This window comes from Asterias amurensis, chromosome 12 (genome assembly GCF_032118995.1).
Source record: "Asterias amurensis chromosome 12, ASM3211899v1".
NCBI classification, from domain to species: Eukaryota; Metazoa; Echinodermata; class Asteroidea; order Forcipulatida; family Asteriidae; genus Asterias; species Asterias amurensis.
This window is the reverse complement of record NC_092659.1, coordinates 7,841,073-7,861,594: the sequence shown is the minus strand read 5'-3', so window position 1 is coordinate 7,861,594 and position 20,522 is coordinate 7,841,073. Positions and strand designations below refer to the sequence as shown.

At 39.7% G+C, this 20,522-nt stretch overlaps 1 protein-coding gene across 2 annotated transcripts in view; it reads left to right on the top strand.

Annotated features, from left to right (window-relative positions):
• Window positions 1-20,522, top strand: part of LOC139944774 (integrator complex subunit 6-like) — a 26,863-nt gene extending 6,341 nt beyond the window's left edge. Inside the window, exons 3-16 of one of the 2 annotated variants that reach the window (XM_071941879.1) lie at window positions 1,391-1,540; window positions 4,672-4,761; window positions 5,477-5,663; window positions 6,539-6,670; window positions 7,552-7,659; window positions 8,513-8,745; window positions 10,382-10,534; window positions 11,327-11,554; window positions 12,095-12,288; window positions 13,064-13,329; window positions 14,865-15,013; window positions 15,537-15,777; window positions 16,590-16,985; window positions 17,610-20,522. In XM_071941879.1, coding sequence (XP_071797980.1) covers window positions 1,391-1,540; window positions 4,672-4,761; window positions 5,477-5,663; window positions 6,539-6,670; window positions 7,552-7,659; window positions 8,513-8,745; window positions 10,382-10,534; window positions 11,327-11,554; window positions 12,095-12,288; window positions 13,064-13,329; window positions 14,865-15,013; window positions 15,537-15,777; window positions 16,590-16,985; window positions 17,610-17,872 — 2,790 coding nt within the window. In that variant the 3' untranslated portion in view covers window positions 17,873-20,522. The remainder of the gene's footprint in view (window positions 1-1,390; window positions 1,541-4,671; window positions 4,762-5,476; window positions 5,664-6,538; window positions 6,671-7,551; window positions 7,660-8,512; window positions 8,746-10,381; window positions 10,535-11,326; window positions 11,555-12,094; window positions 12,289-13,063; window positions 13,330-14,864; window positions 15,014-15,536; window positions 15,778-16,589; window positions 16,986-17,609) is intronic. The other variant, XM_071941880.1, reaches the window with a different exon arrangement.

Below are 20,522 nucleotides of genomic sequence, written 5' to 3'. Positions count from 1 at the left end.
CAAGATAAATAACACACTTGTTGCACAACCGTGCTTTCAGATGCATTATACAGAGCATTTTTTTTTAGTGAGAAATTACCCATTTCTAAAAAAAACGTATCTTATCTCGAGGGAGCTGTTGCTCATAAAATTTTGAATGTTACTTTTTTGTTTTCACCCCATGTCAATATTTTTTTTCTAGAATATTGACATGGGGTTAAAACAAAAGTGTAACAGCGCTTTAACAGTTTCTAATATAATTATTTTTATTATTTTAAAAGAGAAGCAAATGCAAGCGTGACCACCAAGTTTGATGAAATATGTATTTTGTTGTTGTACGTAGGTTGTTCGTTTTGCGGAGGTGGTTGTACATAATGTAATGGGTTAATTGAAAACAGGAGGATTTATCAGAATTGAAGCTAAACCAAACAGCCAATTATTCAAAATTAATAAATAAAAATTGGTGCACACAACCATACTGTATTTAACATGTTTATGGTACTTGTTTTGCCTTCTAAGCAAGGTTCTCTGAGTTCTTTTTCAATTTCATTGAATTGGTGTTTATCTTGGGCATCTCAATGGAGGGGGTTATCTGGATGTTTTTTTGTGAATTTGATCTCTTGAAAGGAAGTTCACTGCCCCCAACAAAAAATTACATATCAAAACAATGATTGTTATTACATTTAAGTGTTTTTACTTTTGATCACAACACTGGAAATATTTCCGGACCTGTAATTTCTGACCGAAACTACGGCAGGCAACAAATGCTTCACAGAAGGCAACGGAGGCACCCCATGGCCATTGCCTCAAGTGGTGCCCTTGAAATGCTCAAGTAGAAACTTACAATTTCCTCCTAGGGTTCCTTTTGCCAAGAAAAAAATTCATCTTGGTGCCCTTGCCCTTTCAAGACATCATCGGGATGATCTAGAATCTGTTACCTTGCAGACACCTGATCCCTACACTACGTCATAGACTCCTGGGAGTTCGTTGACTTTCAGTCGGATAATTCTGTTGATTGTTGAAGAACTCACATGAGATCAATCTTTGATTCTTAGTGTTCTTATTTAAATTCAAACAGTTCAATTGTTAAACTGAATTCTCATACTGAATTCTAATATTGAATTATTTTCCAACAAGAGTATTGAATAAAAAAATGTCCTATTGAATTGAACTCTGTAGGCATATTTTTCTTCTTCTCTTACTTGGATTTTGGTATCTCCCTACAAGTGGTCTTGTGAAGCGACTCCTTCCTCAATTGATGTTTCAGTGTTGCCAATTTGTGAAGATTTGTGAGTGGGAACTTGGTTTAATATTTTAATCAATAGATAGAAATTAATTTACCCTTCCAAAAAAGCAACATGTGCTTTCCAATTGTTAATGGTATTGTTTCCTGTCTCCCATTTTATTACAGGCTGGCTGGAAAGACAACCATCTAGCCTTCATGAATGAACTGAAGAATCTCCAGGCTACCAGTCTAACTGGCTTGGGGCAGTCGCTCAAGATGACCTTTGACCTTGTGAATGTCAATCGGCTTTATTCAGGGATTGATAACTATGGACAAGTAAGTTATTGGCCAACAAATTTAACTTTTTGTTTTTTATATAATTCGCAAAATTATTACTCTTTTTAGAGGTTTTTTTTTTTTTTTTTTTCCCTGTTTTTATTTTCCAGCTGCTATTCCTTGAAGTTAAAATGAATGCTTGAAAATTCACACTTGAGCGCAAGCCCGAGGCCAGTAATTTTAGCGTCGCGCCAGTTAAATCATTCATCAGACAATTCCAGGGCCCAATTTTATGGCTCTGCTTACCATTTATAAGCACAGAATCTGCGCTTACGGAAGCAGGATATTATGTACCCCTATACGGATTCACGAGTTGGCCGCAAATGTTGGCTTCCGCGCGTATACTCTATGTTACTAGGCATTCTGTGCTTAAAAGGCTCACGCTGAAATTTGACGATTGCAAGTAAGTGGAGAATCATGATCAGATGCGCAGAATTTGGCGGTAAGCAGAGAGCCATGAAATTGGGGCCCAGCTGTGTTGAGTTTGTTGTCATTTGAATCATAATAGCTCAATGTGTAGCATTTGTTCAAGCCCTCACTTTGAGTTTGAAAAATATCCTTATGCAGTGAAAAATGTACAGACTTACGCTTTTCAGCTGATTTCCTCTTCTTTTGGGTTTTGATTTTCCTCTTTTTTACTTTACTTTCTGTGTACAAAAGTATAGGAATGTAATCATTTCCTCTTCATTTTTCTTGCCCGGTTTTCTCTTTTCCCTTTTTTCATGGATAGTTACATGCCTGTCAAATTCTGTTCAAAGGATACTTTCCCAAATGACAAATAGGATTGATACATCTTTAAGGAGTTTATTAGGAAACTGTCTATAGATAAATTGTATGTCAGTTTGATTCTGGTCGTGTAAACAACATTCTGGTCCAGTACAAAATTTGAGCTACAAGTCCGACAAACTTGTTTGATTTCCTCCCAAATTTGATTTCTAGTGGACCAGCAGGAACCGTTCCTTCAAGGCCTGGTACATGTACTTCATTCTTGTAGGGGAATGCAGCTTTTTCTTTCTAGGTTAAGGGCACCTCTACAGTTGTACAGACAGACAGTATTTAAAGGTCATTTTAAAAGTCATTAACTACTTCCTGACGGTACTAACGAATCTCTTCTGTGCCTCTGCGTGGTAAATTTTTCGAAACTACCAAGTAATTAGCATTGCCAGAAGATTGTCGTCCAACTATGAATCTCTGACTAGCAGAGTAAAGACAACAAATGTTTTCATAAAATGCAGTCGGGTTTCTACATATAGGCCTTTTTTCTTTTCTTTTTTGGATTGGGCAAGGCCACTTTTTTTTTGCAAAGAGCACTTTTCTTATATTTGGTTTGCGGTAACACCATGTGTGTATCTACTTGCCAGGTAGAGTTTGTTCTTAGAGAACTGTCTTTCTTTATTCTACTACCGCGGAGTTCTGAAAAGAGCTGTCCTGTATTTTACCCGGGCGGATGATATAGAAAATAGGCTGGGAGTCCTGGGACTACTACTTTAGCTTATAAATATAGGCCCATAGGATCTGGATTAACTGCACTACCGCGGAGTCAGTTCTTAAATTGGTCTTAACGTCAGTTCTTAAATTGGTCTCAATTCATGCACGGACTGTGGTAACATGAATGAGAGAGGAAATCTTTATTTGATAGTTACTGACAGACACAATAAATAGCGGTTTTTGGAATTGCCCAATTAAATTTGCTTCAGCTTCCCCCCTTGGTTGAAAGTCACCCCGGAAAGAGAAGTGGTTTCTTGGGGTTTTTTTTTTTGTCAGGAAAAAACAAATCAAGGAGAATTCGTTCAAGGTGGAATGTTATCAAATCCATTGGACGGGTTCATGTTTTTGTCACGATACGCTGTACACGAACGCCTTGTTAGGTTCCCCATGTAGAAATAAATATATATGGATGTAGTTTTTGCTGGGGAAAAAGGAGCCAGACTACTTCCCTACCAGTTTCAGTTCCGTTACTTCGTGACGGAAAAATTAAGCGATTACGGCTGAGGCTATCCTTTTCAAAACCACGACTTAAGCTTTGGATTCGGCTTCCGGCTCCGTCCTCTCGTCTGAAGCCCTGAGCGCATACACAAAGCACGCGCAAATGTTAAAACAACCCCAGGGCCAAGCTAGCCTGAACCAAATCCAAAGCCATAGCCATGGTTTTAAAAGGGCCTAGATAACCATTTAATAATGACCTGTTCTTAAATACACGTAGAGCAACTTACAATGACATTTCATTATTGCACTTACAATGTATTAGTGTCCCAGGCCAATTTTTTTAGAGCTGCTTAAGCAGCAAACAGTGCTTTTAAAGGCAGTGTACACTATTGGTAATTACTCAAAATAATTATTAGCATAAAACCTTACTTGGTAACGAGTATTGGGGAGAGGTTGATAGTATAAAATATTGTGAGAAACGGCTCCGTCCGAAGTGACGTAGTTTTCGAGAAAGAAGTAATTTTCCACGAATTTGATTTCGAGACCTCAAGTTTAGAGTTTGAGGTCTCAAAATCAAGCATCTGAAAGCACACAACTTCGTGTGACCAGGGTGTTTTTTCTTTCATCATTATCTTGCAACTTCGATGACCAATTGAGCTAAAATTTTCACAGTTTGTTATTTTATGCATATGTTGAGATACACCAAGTGAGAACACTTGTCTTTGACAATTACCAATAGTGTCCAGAGTCTTTAAATTACAATTGTCTGATCAAGAGTGAGCAAGATACCAGCTATATTTTGGCTGGTACCAACTTTCAGCTGATCCATTAAAGCCTTTATTTCATGGATTGAGTAATATCCATCTGCAAAGATGGCTGGAAATTTTAGAAGTTTTTCAGTTGCAGCCCCCAACCTGTGGAGCAATATTACCAATGAATCTTAGAACACAACATGGCGTTGCTTCCTTTTGATCACATCTCAAAACTTATCTTTTCAATCGGGTTTATTATTAACGCTCCCAAGATCTTAGCGCAGTAAATTGTTTACTGGATACCAGAGCTATACAATCATTATTATTACCTGGCTGTTTCCTCATCTTTTACAATTTTCCAATATCTGGCAATGTCATGGGAGCCCTGTCAGTGGGTGGGGCCAAAAAGCAGGGTGCCAAGCCACCTTATCCCGTTTCTCTCGTATCTTGCAGGGTCGGAATCCGTTCTACTTGGAGCCAGCCATGATCATTGCAATTACAGACGGACACAGACTTACAAACAACAATGGGGTACAAGATGAGGTAAGTGTTAAATACTGTCACACCTTGCCCCTTCTTAAAACCATTTTTACCCCAAAAGACTACAGCCTGAATATGGTCACAGCTGGGTGTGATTCTGCTATGGTGAACCACACCAGCAATGACCAGATCGTGAACAGGAATGCTATTTAAACTTATTTTTATTTACTATGTGTTTGTTTATCATGAATGTACTAAAGATATTCAAATGTACACATCTGAATTTGTTTGTAATTATCGATCAGTAAGTTTAGCCCCAACCTCAAGGTTTTGGAAATCTAGAAACCCTTCTGCCGCTGATGGCATGTGTAAAAATGACAGTACTTTGACGTTGTGTATGGAAGTTTGATGTGTTATGCTGCAACAAAGCGGCTATACAAAACAGAGCTCCAACTATGACATAACATGAGTGATGGTGTAACAGGGCTTTTTGTGAATCTTTCTGAAAAGCACCAGAGAAGGATAAAATCTGTTTAATCTCATAAACACTCAACTTCTTTATAAATTGAAAACACTTTAAATGAATTTCAGCAAAGATCACTTATTGCTATTTCCGTTCAAGTAGGTCTTTCAGACACTTACTAATGTATTATTAGCTTACACATTTTCCTCTTTTGTTTATCAATATTATAAACTTACAATACAAAGAAATGCTATTATCAATCTTTCTAGAAAACATTTCCCCAGACACTTCTTTCATTATTTCGGTCCACCACAGCTATTTTTACCGATGAGCATGGCCATACAAGGCGGTGAACTGACCAAAGAGCCATTCCGGTGGGACCAGCGGCTCTTCTCGCTGGTACTCCGCATCCCCGGTGTTGCGCCGGTGGACAATGACCGCAGCAATACCATGGTCAGTGTAGACGGGTCACCAATTAACGCCATGTGTGAAGTTACCGGAGGTAGGTAAAAGGAAACTAACTGGGCCCCATGTTATGGCTCTGCTTACTTCCAATGTTTGGGTTAACAGTTATAAAGGGCCTTTTACCAGGGGCCAATTTCATAGAGCTGCTTAAGCAAAAAATTTGCTTAAGCACGAAAATAGCTCGCTTATTTTACACAAGTTATGGGACAAAATTTCATGACATATACATTGCTTGTGACTGGTATTTAGCTGTTGTTTACTTAGCATAACAATTGAGTTGAGTCTTGGCCGGTACTCTGATTTTACTAAGCAAGGATATTTCTGCTTAAGCAAATATTTTTGCTTAAGCAGCTCTATGAAATTGGGCCCAGAACATGCCAAAAAAAAAAAAAGAAGAAACCTTTTTTGAATGATCAGTTGAATTTCTAACAGGAGTCCAACGTTTATTCTGTCTCTGTAGCTATGAGGCAGAAACAGAAAAAGCACAGTCACCAGCCGGAATTGGGGTGTCGTAGTCGAGGGGTCTAGGGGGGTAGACTCAAAGCTCTGTTCAAATCCTAGCCTGGTCAGTCGCAACACTTGTGTCCTTCAGCAAGGCACTTTATCATTAAATTACTTCTCTCCACCCACTGACCCAGGAGTAGAAATGGGTACTAGCGAGAGCTGGGGAGGAATCTACGATGAACTGGATTATGAGTCGTACAATGCCAAGGAAACCGGATATAAACACCGGCCTGATGAGCCATTTTTGTTTTGGACAGACTTTACTAACAAGCCTGAATGCCGAATTTTGGTAGATCAAGACATCCTGCCTACAGAAGAACAAAGACAGTACGAAGAACTGTGTTTTTAGCAATGTGGTTTAAACATACAAACTACACTGTAACTTCCCATGATCCTTCTTCCTTTCAGGTCGTTCCTATGCTGTCACATCCATGAAGACCCTCAACCAGTGCCTTGAATCACTCGTCCAGAAAGTTCAGAACGGAGTCGTTGTAAACTTTGAGAAGGTTGGGTCAGATCCGGCGCCACTTCCAAATGATGGTTAGTGGTTAACACCATGCTATTAACAACCTGCCATGTTTGCACTCAACCAGTTTCTTTTATAGAGTCCTTTTCAAGAGCATGACCTGGTTTTTTTGGTCCAACTGCATCAAATAAAACTGTATTTGGCTAAAGAACCTCCCGAACCCTCCTAAACACAACGCTGTATGAAACATTTGACTTTGCAATACCTCCCCCCCCCCCCCAATAAAATTTAAAAAAACTACAAAATATTGACTTGCTAGAGATAAAAGACACATTTCCTACATGTAAAACATTCCTCTAACAATGATACTAAAAACTATTGTTAAAATGCACTAACCTCATTATTAGCTCCTGTCTCTTTGTGCACTAAAACATTGTTAAAACACTGTGTGATGGATTTCTTACTTTCTTTCTTATAAGAAACCCCTTTCACTTAAAAGTCACTACACCAAAAAGACTTTTCGATGCAAGGCAACAGTTTATGTTTGTCATGTGGCTAGCCTGGGCCAAATTTCATAGAGCTTCTTTAAAAGTTAGAAAATATTTCTTATAAATTTTCTGCTTTGCCGAATTGAGCAGGATACCACATGGTATTTGTCATGCTTTTTTGGCTGGTTACCTTGTTCTGGTAAACATAATTTTGTCGTGCTTAGCTACTTTTTGGAAGCTAGCTACAGTATGAAATGTGGCTCTGGTGGTATTTTGAGCTACATGTATGTATGAGCCCTGTGATCTTGGGGATTTCCCACCCAAATTCAAGCTCTGCCCTCCTGCTTGACCCCCATACCCCTCTGATGAATGTGGTGAACGTTCCCCTTCCGGAAAAGCTGGCTGTGCAAAATCGACAAAGAATTACGTAAACTGTATTCTTCTTGTCTGGTTTTTGACCTTTGTAGTCAAGCCACTGCCGGGTTCAAGGTCACCAATGCCACATGAAGGGGAGGGGCCTGTAAATGGTTTCATCCCTAGCAACGGCCTGACCGACAATAAACAATCTGAAACAGGTAAGTTTAGAACGGCAGATGGCATCAATTCTTGTAGTGGGTTGACCAGGGTAACAATGTGTGCATTACCTGTAACCACCCTGAAACAACAGCGGCTTTGAAGCTTTGCTGGTTAAGCAGGGTTTACCCTTAACATTCCAGGCCTTTATGCATCGGTTTTTGAAAGGGCAAGGGCACCAAGACTTTTTCTCCTTGGTCATGTCGGTAAAGGGCACCCTATGAGGCAATCGCCATCGCTGCCTCTGTGAAGTAACAGGCCAGACTTTTTTTGTAACTGGCCAGCAGGAAACTTATCTCTGTACTTTCTTTTCTTGAAAAAGTCATTTTCATGTTGGGCTGTTTTAGCATGGAAGGGCTACCCTAACCCTAATAGAAAATTTGGCTTTGGCTTCAGAAGCTACAATTCAGTATTTTAGCCAAGGATCAGTTTCTTTATACACTGAGATTTTTTTTCCAGTGTGCACCATTGTTACAAGGTCTTAAATACGCCCTGTAAGAACCTTGTCAGACAGGCGCTCCAGAGTTGCGCCGAACCAAGTAGATTAGGAGCGACTCTGGGTCGACCCAATTAAATTTTGGTTTCAGACAGGAGAACTTAACATAACATTTATATTAGGTTTAGCTCATGACAACATCGCAACTGAAACCAAGGCGCTTTAGAGTCCTTCCGACCGACTGCAACAGTCAGTCTTTCGACTTCTAGCGCGTCCAGTCGCTGTTTCAGATGTCAAAATCCTCTCGTATTTAATTCAGAATTTGGTTTGGCGCGACTCTGGAGCGCCTGTCTGAGGCGGGTGTAAGAACACCTTACTGTGTACCTTAACTATACCTGCCTTCATTTTCTTTCTGCCAGAATCAAAAGAAGCCAAAATGCCAACACAAAGTGGGTCAAGCTCCTCGAATCTCAACGTGCCAAACGCTAACGGCAACACTCGCTCAAACACAGCCTCCCCGGTTCCACCAGACAAGTCATGGCACAATTGTCGGAAGCTCATCTACGTCCGTCCCAACCCCAAGACGGGATTACCCATGGGCCAGTGGCCTATCCCAGAATCCTTCTGGCCAGATGTCAACGCACCCACCCTGGTAAAGATTCTAATTTTCTCGTTCATAAATATTCACCTGTATTTGTAGCCGACACTAAACTAGTATAAAGGTAGAGAGAGACACACGCAGAGATGGGGGGGGGGGGGGTTAATAGCGATGTGACAAGTAGTGCTGGGCGAATAGTGAAATTTTGTTATTCGGATACCGCTGGCCAACTATCCGAAATTAACCTGATATTCGAATAGTTTTTTTCGCCGCTAGAGGGCGCTATTTAAAAAAAAAAATTAAAAAATATTTTTTTTTACCGCTAGAGGGCGCTGTTCGTTTGTGAATGAGATCTTATGGGCGGATTGATATTAGTTTTAGACAGTGTCACTCGGTTCATTCAAAAAAATGACCAGATCTAATTTAAAGATGGCGATTTGCTTTTTCTTTTGATCGTGATTGACTCTCTGTGAAGGAAAACTTTCGTAATCTTTGAACAAATTACGTCAGAAATGTCATTGTTTTAACTCTTCACTCAGGTGAGCATAGTTAAATACTTAATATATGCTGTTTCATGCCGTCTTAACGGAAGTTTCATACGGATTCAGACAAAACATTCATATCAGTTGTCGCCCGACATCCGCGGATATTCGGATATTAAAGAATATCCGGTTACTCGGTTGTAATTACAGAATTATCCGGTTTGTAAATAGGTATTCGCGCCCTATGCGGATATCCGGTTAAGAAAAAAAAGGCATTCGCGGTTACGGATAGGAAAACCTATTCGCCATTAACCGGATATTCGAATAATTCGCCCAGGCCTAGTGACAAGGGAGGTACACACATACTTTTGCACACAGAGTTGTTGTGTCCTTGGGCAAAACTATTTCTCAACTCTTAGATACCATAGTCGTGTCATGGCCTAGCGGTTTAGAGCACCGGATTCAAGCTCTGGTGTTTGATCAGCAGAGTGTGGGTTCGAGTCCCGGTTGTGACACTTGCTTTTTAAGTTTGGAGGTAGTGCTTTCTGCTATACCAGCCAGGCTTCTGATTGGTGATACCCAAGCCCTACATCTGTAGGGACTGTAAAGGGGGTAACCCTGTTTCAGCCCTAGGAGTAGGCGGCTCTTGCAAGAACAAAAAATTGTATCCCACACATTGAAGGCCTTGTGTGTCTGGCTAGTTGCAAAATAAATTTAAAAAATTAAAAACCTGTGTGCTTAGAGCTTATGTTGGTGATCAGCAACCTGTTTGCACATTTGGCTGTCGGTGCTGCATACTCCTGAGGAGATGAGATAGTTTCAGTCATACCTAGTCCAATTAAGGCAAGCTAGTTGAAATGTTGAGGCGAATCAAGAACTCACTCCGCTGTAGTTAAATTTATTAAGAAAAATCCCCTCTATCTACTAAAGCTTAAGTAGTAGTCCCGGCCGATTGTGTACCTTAAGTAGTAGGACAGTTCTTTTCAGAAGTGAGAAGTCTCCCAAATTCTGAAAAATCTACTCAGCAGTAGTTGAATATATAGTAAGACAAGTTCTCAACAGAAAATAATCCACTCAGCAAGTTGATATACACATGCTGTTTAACCGCAAACCAAATACACATTATTATTTCTCTTTTACCAAAAAAATATATATATATATATTTTATTTGTTTGGTATTAATCGATAAAAACTCTTTAATTGTCCAGCAACCACGTGATGCTCAACCCGCAGTGAAGTTCATGTGCACAAACTGTGAGCCGATGTTACTGGATAATCTTCCTTTTGACAAGTACGAGCTTGAACCTTCACCTCTGACCCAATACATCCTGGAGAGACGCAACCCTAATGTCTGCTGGCAGGTAAGAGTCTGACCTCGTCCCCAGGGGATGGGGTTTTGATTTTGTCAGGAGGCTTCTAGAATTAAGAATTTTATCACAAATATTTGTCTTCTTCGGACACTCGTCAAATCCATCCAAACCGAATCTCGCAAATGAAAACCAACCTTCTTTCATGAATCGTTTCTCAAATTCAAATGTTTTTATAGGAAAAATTATCGAAGTCATATTACTTAAAAGATAAAACCCTATCTCAAAATAGTTTATATTATCAACAACTGCAGTGCTTCTCACCAAGTAAAGTTTTATGATAATTCATTAATTATCAATCTATGATGCTACCTTCTTAGTATCATTGTTATTTTGTGTTAATGTTATAACAACAGTTAAGGCCTATTGTTTTGACCCTAGCAGAGTCTTTCTCAAAGTTTAAATGACAACCTTTAGCCTACGAGAGAGACTCTGCTAGGTTCAAAATGTCAGGCAATTAACTATGTTTTGCATTTAGAGCATCGGATGGGACGTAAAGCCGTTGGTCCCGTGTGATGTGTAATGCACGGAAAGATTTTAAGGGGGTTCACCCCGGTGTTCCTGGCTTTGGCTGCTGAATGCGCCGTAGCACCTTGTAAACCCTTATTGGGTCTCAGAACTCATAACTTCTGTAATCTATTTTTTGAAAAAATGTATATACTAACCGCCTTGAGTACCTTGTTGGTTGTTGGTGAGCTATATTAGACTTCGATATTATTGTTATTATTATTGTTATTATTATAGGTCGTTTGTTAATTCTAATTTCTCTTGTTTTTCTGTTGACAGGTTTTTGTTACAAACAGCGGCAAAAACAACGAGCTTGGTCACCCGTTTGGTTATCTTAAGGCTAGCTCCAACCTGGTCTCGGTCAACCTGTTCATCATGCCCTATAACTACCCAGTACTCCTTCCGCTGCTTGACGATCTCTTCAAAGTCCACAGGTTAAAACCATCCCCTATGTGGAGGCAAGCCTTCGAGAATTACCTGAGGGATGTGCCGAGCTACTACGCTGGGGTAAGGACAAGATTTCCAGGTGTCAAAAACCAAAACCAGTGTCATCCCATTTATTTGAAAACATTGAAAACATTTGAGCTCAATTGGTCGTCGAAGTTGCAAGATAACAATGAAAGAAAAAAACACTCTTGTCACACGAAGTTCATGGAAAATTACTTCTTTCTCAAAAACTACATTACTTCAGAGGGAGTCGTTTCTCACAATGTTTTATACTATCAATCTCTCCCCATTACTCAGTACCAAGAAAGGTTTTATGCTAATAACTATTTTGAGTAATTACCAATAGTGTCCACTGCCTTTAAAGGAAGCTTTCTACTATCATCTTCAAACTGCGTAAGTTTATTATGTAAATCTGTGAGCATTGTGTTTTTTATTAGAAAAAAGTACAGAGGCCCTTTAAAGAGAGTGTTTAGGCCCTTTAAGCAACTTTATGAAACTGAGTCCAGACCCTTTGAGGCTCAAGATCAGGAAAAAACAAACATGAAGAGAGTGTTTAGTTCCAGAATCAATTGTTAAACTCTTCCCTCCATGCCTTCACAGCCTTTGAAGATAGCTCTGCGTCGGATGGGTGCCCCCAACGTCATACCAGACGGCATGGAGAACTGTCTCAGCTACACTGTGGTTACTTATCTCAAGAGGCTTAAGCAGCAGTCAAAGGTCGAGGCAGACAGGATGGCGGCCATGATAGCCAAGAAGCAGATACAGAGCGAAGTGGGCATCAAAGTCATGCCAAGGTACATAGTCTATTATGGAATCCCGCTTCTGCACCCATTTTCATTTCAATGTATATTTGAATATTATTTTGTTTCACTCTTACACTGATGTGTGTAAGCACTGTATCCTCAGTATTTTCCGAGTTTTGTGAACAAAATCACAGGCATATTAACGGAGTGAGATTCGAACCCACGACCTTTGCCAACCTAGAGCAGATGTCTTACATGTACCAACTAGACCATTGAGATTGCCCGGTAGCTAGGGGCAGTTTGAATCCTATTTGGTTTTCGGTGACACCATGAGTATTCTACTTTGCTAGGTAGATTATGTTCTTCGAGAACATGTCTTGCTGTTTATACTACTGCTGCGGAGTAATTTTTCAAAGTTTGGGAGACTTCTCAGTTCTGAAAAGAACTGTCCTGCTCAACTACTACTTGGGCGGAAAGTAGGAAATTGGGACTTGACTTCTCGTTGTTAATTTCATTGCTGTAGAGTGAGTTCTTAATTTGTCTCAATGTTTCGACTAGCCAGAAATCATCAGGAGACTGAAGATTGTGAGACAATTTGGCCTATTTATAGAGATTCAGAGGTTTCAGTGTAGAGTCAGTCACTGCTCTAATTGATTCTTATGAAACTCTCAGAAAAGCGAACTTAATCACTATACTTTTACATGCATTTAAACTGATTTTTCTTGTAGAGAATAGTTCCTTTGGAGTATGGAGTTTTGGTCGATTATCAATTAAATTAAAAATATGCAGGCTATGCTTTTCAAAAGTGTTCATCCGCTTATTACAGATCACAGATGCCATCTCTTGCCGCACGTAAAGACTTCCAGCAGCTTCTCCAGGCCATCACGGGCGAGACGGTCACCGTCAGACCCGATAGTAACATCACCGAGTTCCCAAACTTCACGCTCCACGTCAGCAATCGTAACATCCGACCGCAGACGTACCGTAACTCCTTCGACATTCCCCGTAAAGAGCTTCTAGATCAGCTGGTTCGGATGAGGACCAACTTCCTTCAGCTTGCGCTTTCAAAGTCGGCAAGGTTCATGAACGAAGGTGTGACAATTGTTTTGGATTTTTGTTTTCTTTTCTTTCTCTGTTTTTTCAAAGGCAGTGGACACTATTGGTAATTTCTCAAAATACTTATTAGCATAAAACCTTACTTGGTGACGAGAAATGGGGAGAGGTTGGTGGTATAAAACATTGTGAGAAACGGCTCCCTCTGAAGTGACACAGTTTTCGAGAAAGAAGTAATTTTTCACGAATTTGATTTTGAGACCTCAGATTTAGAACTTGAGGTCTCGAAATCAACCATCTAAACGCACACAACTTCGTGTGACAAGGGTGCTTTTTCTTTCATTATTATCTCGCAACTTCGATGACCGATTGAGGTGAAATTTTCACAGGTTTGTTATTTTATGCATATGTTGAGATACACCAAGTGAGAAGACTGGTCTTTGACAATTACCAATAGTGTCCACTGTCTTTAAGGGGTTCGTAAATCTGGGCCCAATTTCATAGAGCTGTTTTTAAATACACTTGCCACCAGTGCCAATTATCGTGAGAAAGCTCCCTCTGAATCGTATTTTGGTGTGCAAATAAAGTGCCCCCAAGGTTGGGTTCAAGTCCCAGTTAAGTTACTTGTGTCCTTTAGCAAGATCTTTACCAGGGTTGCTTTGTCCTTTAGATGGGACATTGAGGCTTAGGTCTTGTGTACTAGGATGGGGAGTACACAGAAAAGAGTTCAGAACACATTATCGATTAAGTAGGTTTTAAACCTGGGGTGCGTTCCACTCACGCAACCGAATCGCAACTGTTCGCGCAAACGTTGTTTGTCTTTAGAACGATTGGTGCGCAGTACGCGATGTCAATATGGCAGCGCCCTGAAATGAAGATGGCGCGCACCCTAGCTAGTTTTTTTTTTTTTACTTTGTTTTTGCTGTTATAGTCCTCTTTTTGACAACATTACATCAACTAATTAGCTTTGTTATTTCAAATCTGCATTATCATCCACCGAAAATACAGTGTAATTATGTTTGTGACAAAGAAATTATACCAGTGCTTGTCTGCCATTTTAAAAACCACTCGCCAACACCTCAGAAGTATGTTCGCGTAAAGTTGCCAACGTTCGCCAACGGTGGTGGCGAACAACTCGTTCCACTTGAAATTGTTGGCCAACGTGCGCAACTGTTGGCAACGTTTGCGCGAGTGGAGCGCACCCCTGGTGTTTCTGGTTCTTATAGCAAGCAGCCTTGTTTACAGGTCTCCTCCGGCTTGAGTGCTATAGTGATTAAGTTCACTTTTATGAGACATCCTTTGTTGCATTACCAGAATAATATAATAAAAAATAATTTGAATACATTGAAGCGTTCACAGGGCAATTTGGGACCAACAAAAATCTTGTATCAATCAGTAGGACCCTGTAAATTCAGATAATTACCAATAATTACAAACACACTGGTGAATTTTTAAAAACTTGTTTTCTTTTTTTCTTTTTTAAGTGTGTTATTGCCAAAACACTCATAGAAAATACAAAATTATTTAATAATCAATTAATTGCTTTTTTTTAAATGTTTTTTTATTTATAACAGATAAAGTACACAGCATTCCAATGGCAGAGATGGGTAACTACCAGGAATACCTGAAGAGGATGCCGAGTCCTCTCAGAGAGGCAGACCCCGCCCCAGCGAGGCTTCACACCTTCGGCAATCCCTTCAAGTTGGCATCTGACAAGGATAAGGTAAAGAAATTAGAAATTCATTTCCTGTAACTAGTGTGGGATTATTTTCAGTCGAAAAATCAACTTTTGGTTTCCTAGTTTCAGTCTCCTGATGATGAATTGAGCAAGCTATTCGAAATGTTGAGACCAATTAAGAACTCACTCTGCGTCGGTGAATAATGAGAAGTCCCCTTGATCCACTAAGCGAAAGTAGCAGTCCTGGCCAATTTCCTACCTTCCACCAAGTTAGTAGTTAATGAGCAGGACAGTCAAAAAATCTACTTCGTGGTAGTAGAGTAGTCTCCCGAACTTCGTCGCAGTGCCCCACCACAAGATGCGTGTTGACATGGCCCCAGAACTTGGCCTAATTTCATAAAGCTTGCATCGTCTGCTTTAAACTTTGCATCTTTTGTAACAAGTTTCTCGCTTTTCTCGTTTTTGCTTAAAGCAGCTCCTTGAATTGGAAGACCCTATACACTAGATCACTCAACCAGGGTTTGAAATACAGATTAAAACTCGGTAAAAACTCTTTTTTATTTTACAGCAACGAGTCATGGTAGACGAAGCAGACGTCAACGAAGCCATGACAGGTCCACAGCAGAGACGACGACTCAGCGACTCGCCTCCTGGCTCCCCATCACCCAAGCGGGTACGAAGTCCAGCCACCTCGCCCCCTAGTCGATCCCCAACCTCACCCGGTGTTCAAGGCGGTATCATTCTGAAGAAGCCTCTTGCACAGCTACTGCAATCAATAAAGAAAGCAAAGTATGATGCTCTTAATGCAGGTAGGAAATGCATCACACTCTGACTGTTCCGATGTACTAGGGAAATCTGTCTTCCGGAGATTTGTCCCCCCATACAAAAATGTACATAGGACAGGGTTTTTCACAGGGGGTTAAATTTTGTCTGGGCGCAAACGAATTCTAAACGCTCTTCAAAGTAAGCAAATTATTCCGGCACAATAAGCCAATTGCACAAACCATTCCTGCACCATTGGCGATTGCACAAACCATGCCTGCAAGATCCACTGATTTCGCAAACCTTTTTTTTGCCCCAAAAATAAAAACTCTTATCCATAAATAAAATCCCACTTGTGTGCACGATCGACCGATAGCTTCTACTAGAAATGAAAGCTTCAGATTTGCGTCTGTGTATTTTTCTTAACCTACTCTCCAATCGGCTGTCTTGCTTTTTACTGCGTGTAGTTTGTTTCAACTTCCATAGAATTGCTAATCTCGGGCCCTTGATGGACAATGGACTATCTCTCATGATAGCCAACAGTTGTATGGCTTCTGACTAGCACACCCAAACAAAGATATTGACAAAATGGAGAGACCACCAACATAGGCTTGATGTCATGTTAATCTAGAGGTCGTTGGTTTTAATCTTGCTCCAGTCTATTTTTCTTTGTTCAACCAACAATTATTTTAAAATGTACCCAGTCAGTTTTCCTTGCAGTTATAAACTTGATGTTATCAACTTTTTCCAAAATTGTGGAGTGGTGGGTCAGATGCAGGTTTTTTTTTAATCGGTAAGTCAATTTCAAATAAAAATGTATCATTTGTTTAACATTGACTATTCTGGCCCCTTTACTCAGGTTCTGTGGAAGACTCATCGAAGCAAGATACCAAACAATCAACCGAAACTAACCAAACACCTGTGTCCTTAGAGGAGAAAACCACCACAGCCTCGTCGGACAGTGTCCAAGGAACTCAGAACAAATCTGTGGACCCGGAGCTTGACCAGCTGAACATGGTCGACCAAGGACTGTCTGTAGTAGACCAAGATTTAGCCATGACAACAGAACTCATTACCGATGCATTTATGAGCGAGTTAGAAATGACGCCGGGAAGGACCCCGGAGGACAATGGGCGACGTTCTCCGACAAACGAAAGGAACCCTGGGAAAAGGACAATGAAAGAAGAGAATGTGGCCGAGGCAAACGCAAAGTTAAAACGAGAGATTGTAAAAGAAGTACGGAAGCCTGGAAGGGGTGAGTACCAGAAACTAGACATGATTCGTCCAGGATTTTTCAAAACTGGGGGAAATTCTGGACCCAAATTTTTGAAGTTTGTCAATGTGTGCTGAATTGAAAAAAGGTCTTGGGAAAGTTTTCTACTTTATTGTTTTTCTTAATTTTAAATGACCTATTGCAAATTCTGATTTTTTTTTTTATTTATTTTTTAATCTGCTGAAATTTATCTGTTTCGATTACTCAACTAGGGTGTCATGGCTGAGTGGTTTAGAGCATCAATTGAAGTACTGGTGGTTAAGTCATAAGAGTGTGGGTTCGAATCCCGGTCATGACACTCGTGTCCTTGAGCAATATGCTTTACTATATTTGCTTCGCATCACCCAGGGGTATAAATGGGTACCTGCGAGGGTAGAGGTTCATCATAGTGTACGAAAAAGCCTTTGGAGCGTCACAGCATCTCAGGGCTGTACTCCTCAGGGAGCTGAGAAAGATTACAGGAATGTTATTGGCCCAATTACCATGTAAAGTGTATTGATAAAATTATTGTAAAATGCTCTATATAAGAACTAGTTATTTTTATTATTATTCAATATTGCAACGACGAGTAATGGTTTTCCTCATCACTTGTTTTTCTTTCGGCAGATTTCTCTCGGTTATTCATGCACCTCCACACCCTCCAGGGTGACCTGGACACCAAGATGGTCTTCGTCAACGGCATCATCCGGGAGGCGGGTCGCTTCAAGAGGAGGCGGCTCATCGAGATGCTGGAAGCGTTCCAACAAGCCCTCGCTAAGTACGAGATGAATCACAATAACGGAGGAGGCGGAGCGGCGATGGGCAATGCCAAGAAGAAGAATAAAAAAATCAAAAGAAATCACATCGTGGCATCGGGAACACCGAGGTAGCACATGCTGTAACTTTTTTGTTTTATTACTTGTGTTGCTTAGGTGCTGTTCAGAAAAGTCAATGTTCTAAAAAGTCAAGGTTTTTTTTTCTTCTCAAAATTGTGGATGGGTAGAGTCGAGGGAAATAACCGAACATCGCAATTTGGTTTTTATTTTTAAAAAACTAGTAGGGGAGATGGCCTTAGGTTTCGATCCAAACCGGACCTTTGTCAGAGGGATCAACAAGTACAAACATAAACATATCGGTTTATTAACAGAAGAAGAAGAAAAAATATCCAGTTTGGCAAGATCTTTAATTTCATTCCTGACTTAAGTACAAAGTTGTTTGTTTAAGCCAGGAAAGCAATTGGAAACTACTTTTGGTTGAGACCTTTGAATTAAAATATCTGGGGTCGATTTCACAAAGATTTAGGACTAGTCCTATTAGGACTAGTCCCAGGAGATATTACAAACGTATTGCTAGTCCTAACACCTAAGTTTGGACGAGGAACTCGCCCTAAGTCGAGATAAGACTAGTCTTAACTCTTTGTGAAATCCACCCCTGGTTCAATTGAGGCATTGTTCTTCAATGTATAGATTATATTTATTAAGGCAATCGATATTTGAAATCGAAATTTGGGGTGGGGGTTAAAAACAATTTCAAAAAAGAAACTTGAAATTTTTTAACATTGACTATTTTGAATGGCCCCTCCTGTTAAAAAATTTAAATATGTAATTGACACTTAAATTATGCAAGGTGGTTTTCAGTTGATAACAAGGGGGAATGAAAAAACAACATGGCGGCCATGGGTTAGAGGGTTGTTGTGATTCTTTTGTTTTTGGAAAAATCTTGAACATTTGAACCGGACAAGCTGGACTTGATCTCAAAACAGGAAAAAGTATCAAGGAAAAAAATGGATGTGTAGTTATTTCTAGGCAAAACCCTTCATATATCTGATGTGATCAAGGTAACTGATTTGTTTGTCGGAAATATCAGTAAGGGAGGAGCAGGCCAAAACGGGCCAAAAGCTCTGAACCTTTCACATATATTTTTGTTTGTAAATTTAAATACCTAAATGTCTTATTTTATATTGACCACTTCTTTCTGATAAATTACATCAACACAAAGGGGTTAAAATTAGCATTGAAATGAAAGTGCCAATGTTACATGTGTGTTCAATAAACACTTCAGCTTTATATCCCTTTTTTCTTAGGTTAATTCCTGCACATTCTTGGTGTTTCTAATTTCATAACTTTTGAACCACAGGTGGTATCAACATGGGGTTTGAACAGTATCAAAGCTCACATTATACTCTTGTCAAATGTGTAGACAAATTAAAAATTACCTGGGTTGACACACAACTCATTTTGCTTGATCGCATCACATATGATATTTCCATTTGTTTGACAGTCTGAAAATCTCGTGCAGGATATAGAACTTGCAGTGTGAAATCTATAGGTGTAATGGAAACTTTTGCGATGTGTATAGTGGCAGCAGAACTACCAGGTAAAATCCATTGTTCTTGGTAATGTGCACTTGCTCAGAACTACTTAAATAAAGACCCTGGACACTATTGGTAATTGTCAAAGAACAGTCTTCTCACTTGGTGTATCTCAACATATGCATACAACAACAAACCTGTGGAAATCTGAGCTCAATTGGTCATCGAAGTAGCAAGATAGTAATGAAAGAAAAAAAACACCTTGTCACACACTGTTGTGTGCTTTCAGATGCTTGATTTCGAGACCTCAAATTCTAAAACGGGCCCATGTTTGAATACACGTGGGACTTGCACCGTCTATCTGCTAGGTTATTCAATAAATATTCCATTGCTTGCATATTGGTACATGTTCCTTGTTTGTTTGACAAAAGTACTCTGGCCTAAAACTGTTCCCAGACGCTCTTTGAGATATAAACTCTTGGGGTTACTAAAAGGTAGAAATGTCGTCATTTCATCAGGCCTCCTTAATTGTGAATGTTAGTTTGTTCGGACCTCTTTTATGTCCGCTGTGATTCTCACACTGGTAATTGCTCTTATAGTCCGACACTGCTATCTTCCGACAACCCTATTTTCCCTAAAAGCCCCTGATGATGATGATAGGGTAGGGGTTAGTGATAAGAAAATACACAAGGGGTGTTGGAACATTGGAATGTTGATAGGGATGTCGATAGGGATGTCGGAACATAATGGGTGAAACCCTCGCCCCTGTATTATAGATGGTTAATTCATTCACATCAAAGGACAAACATTGTTAATTTTCTGAAATTCCAAAATATTTATCTCTTTTTTTTTGTTTAAAATTAGGAAATGTCTTCCTAAAAAATATGTGTAAATTGAAGATGAAAAATAAATAAAGAATGCTTCTGGCTGGCTGGAAATATTTATATATTTTTGATAAATTTCTTGATACTGATGTACAGCGGTCAGCCAAAGACTGTTTGCCCTTGGAGTGTGAGTTAACCATCTAGAAAAAAAAATACTTGATTGTAAATAATACATTGCCATGGTGTTGTTTTTTTATTTGATATTCGAAAAGATGTGCAATTTGTCATGTGTACATATTTAACAGTTTACCCGTGTATTGATGCACTTTTGGCAGCAATGCCCAGACGTTTTTCATGAAAACTTAACAGAAAAGAATTTTACAAAAAACAACAATAAACAAGTTA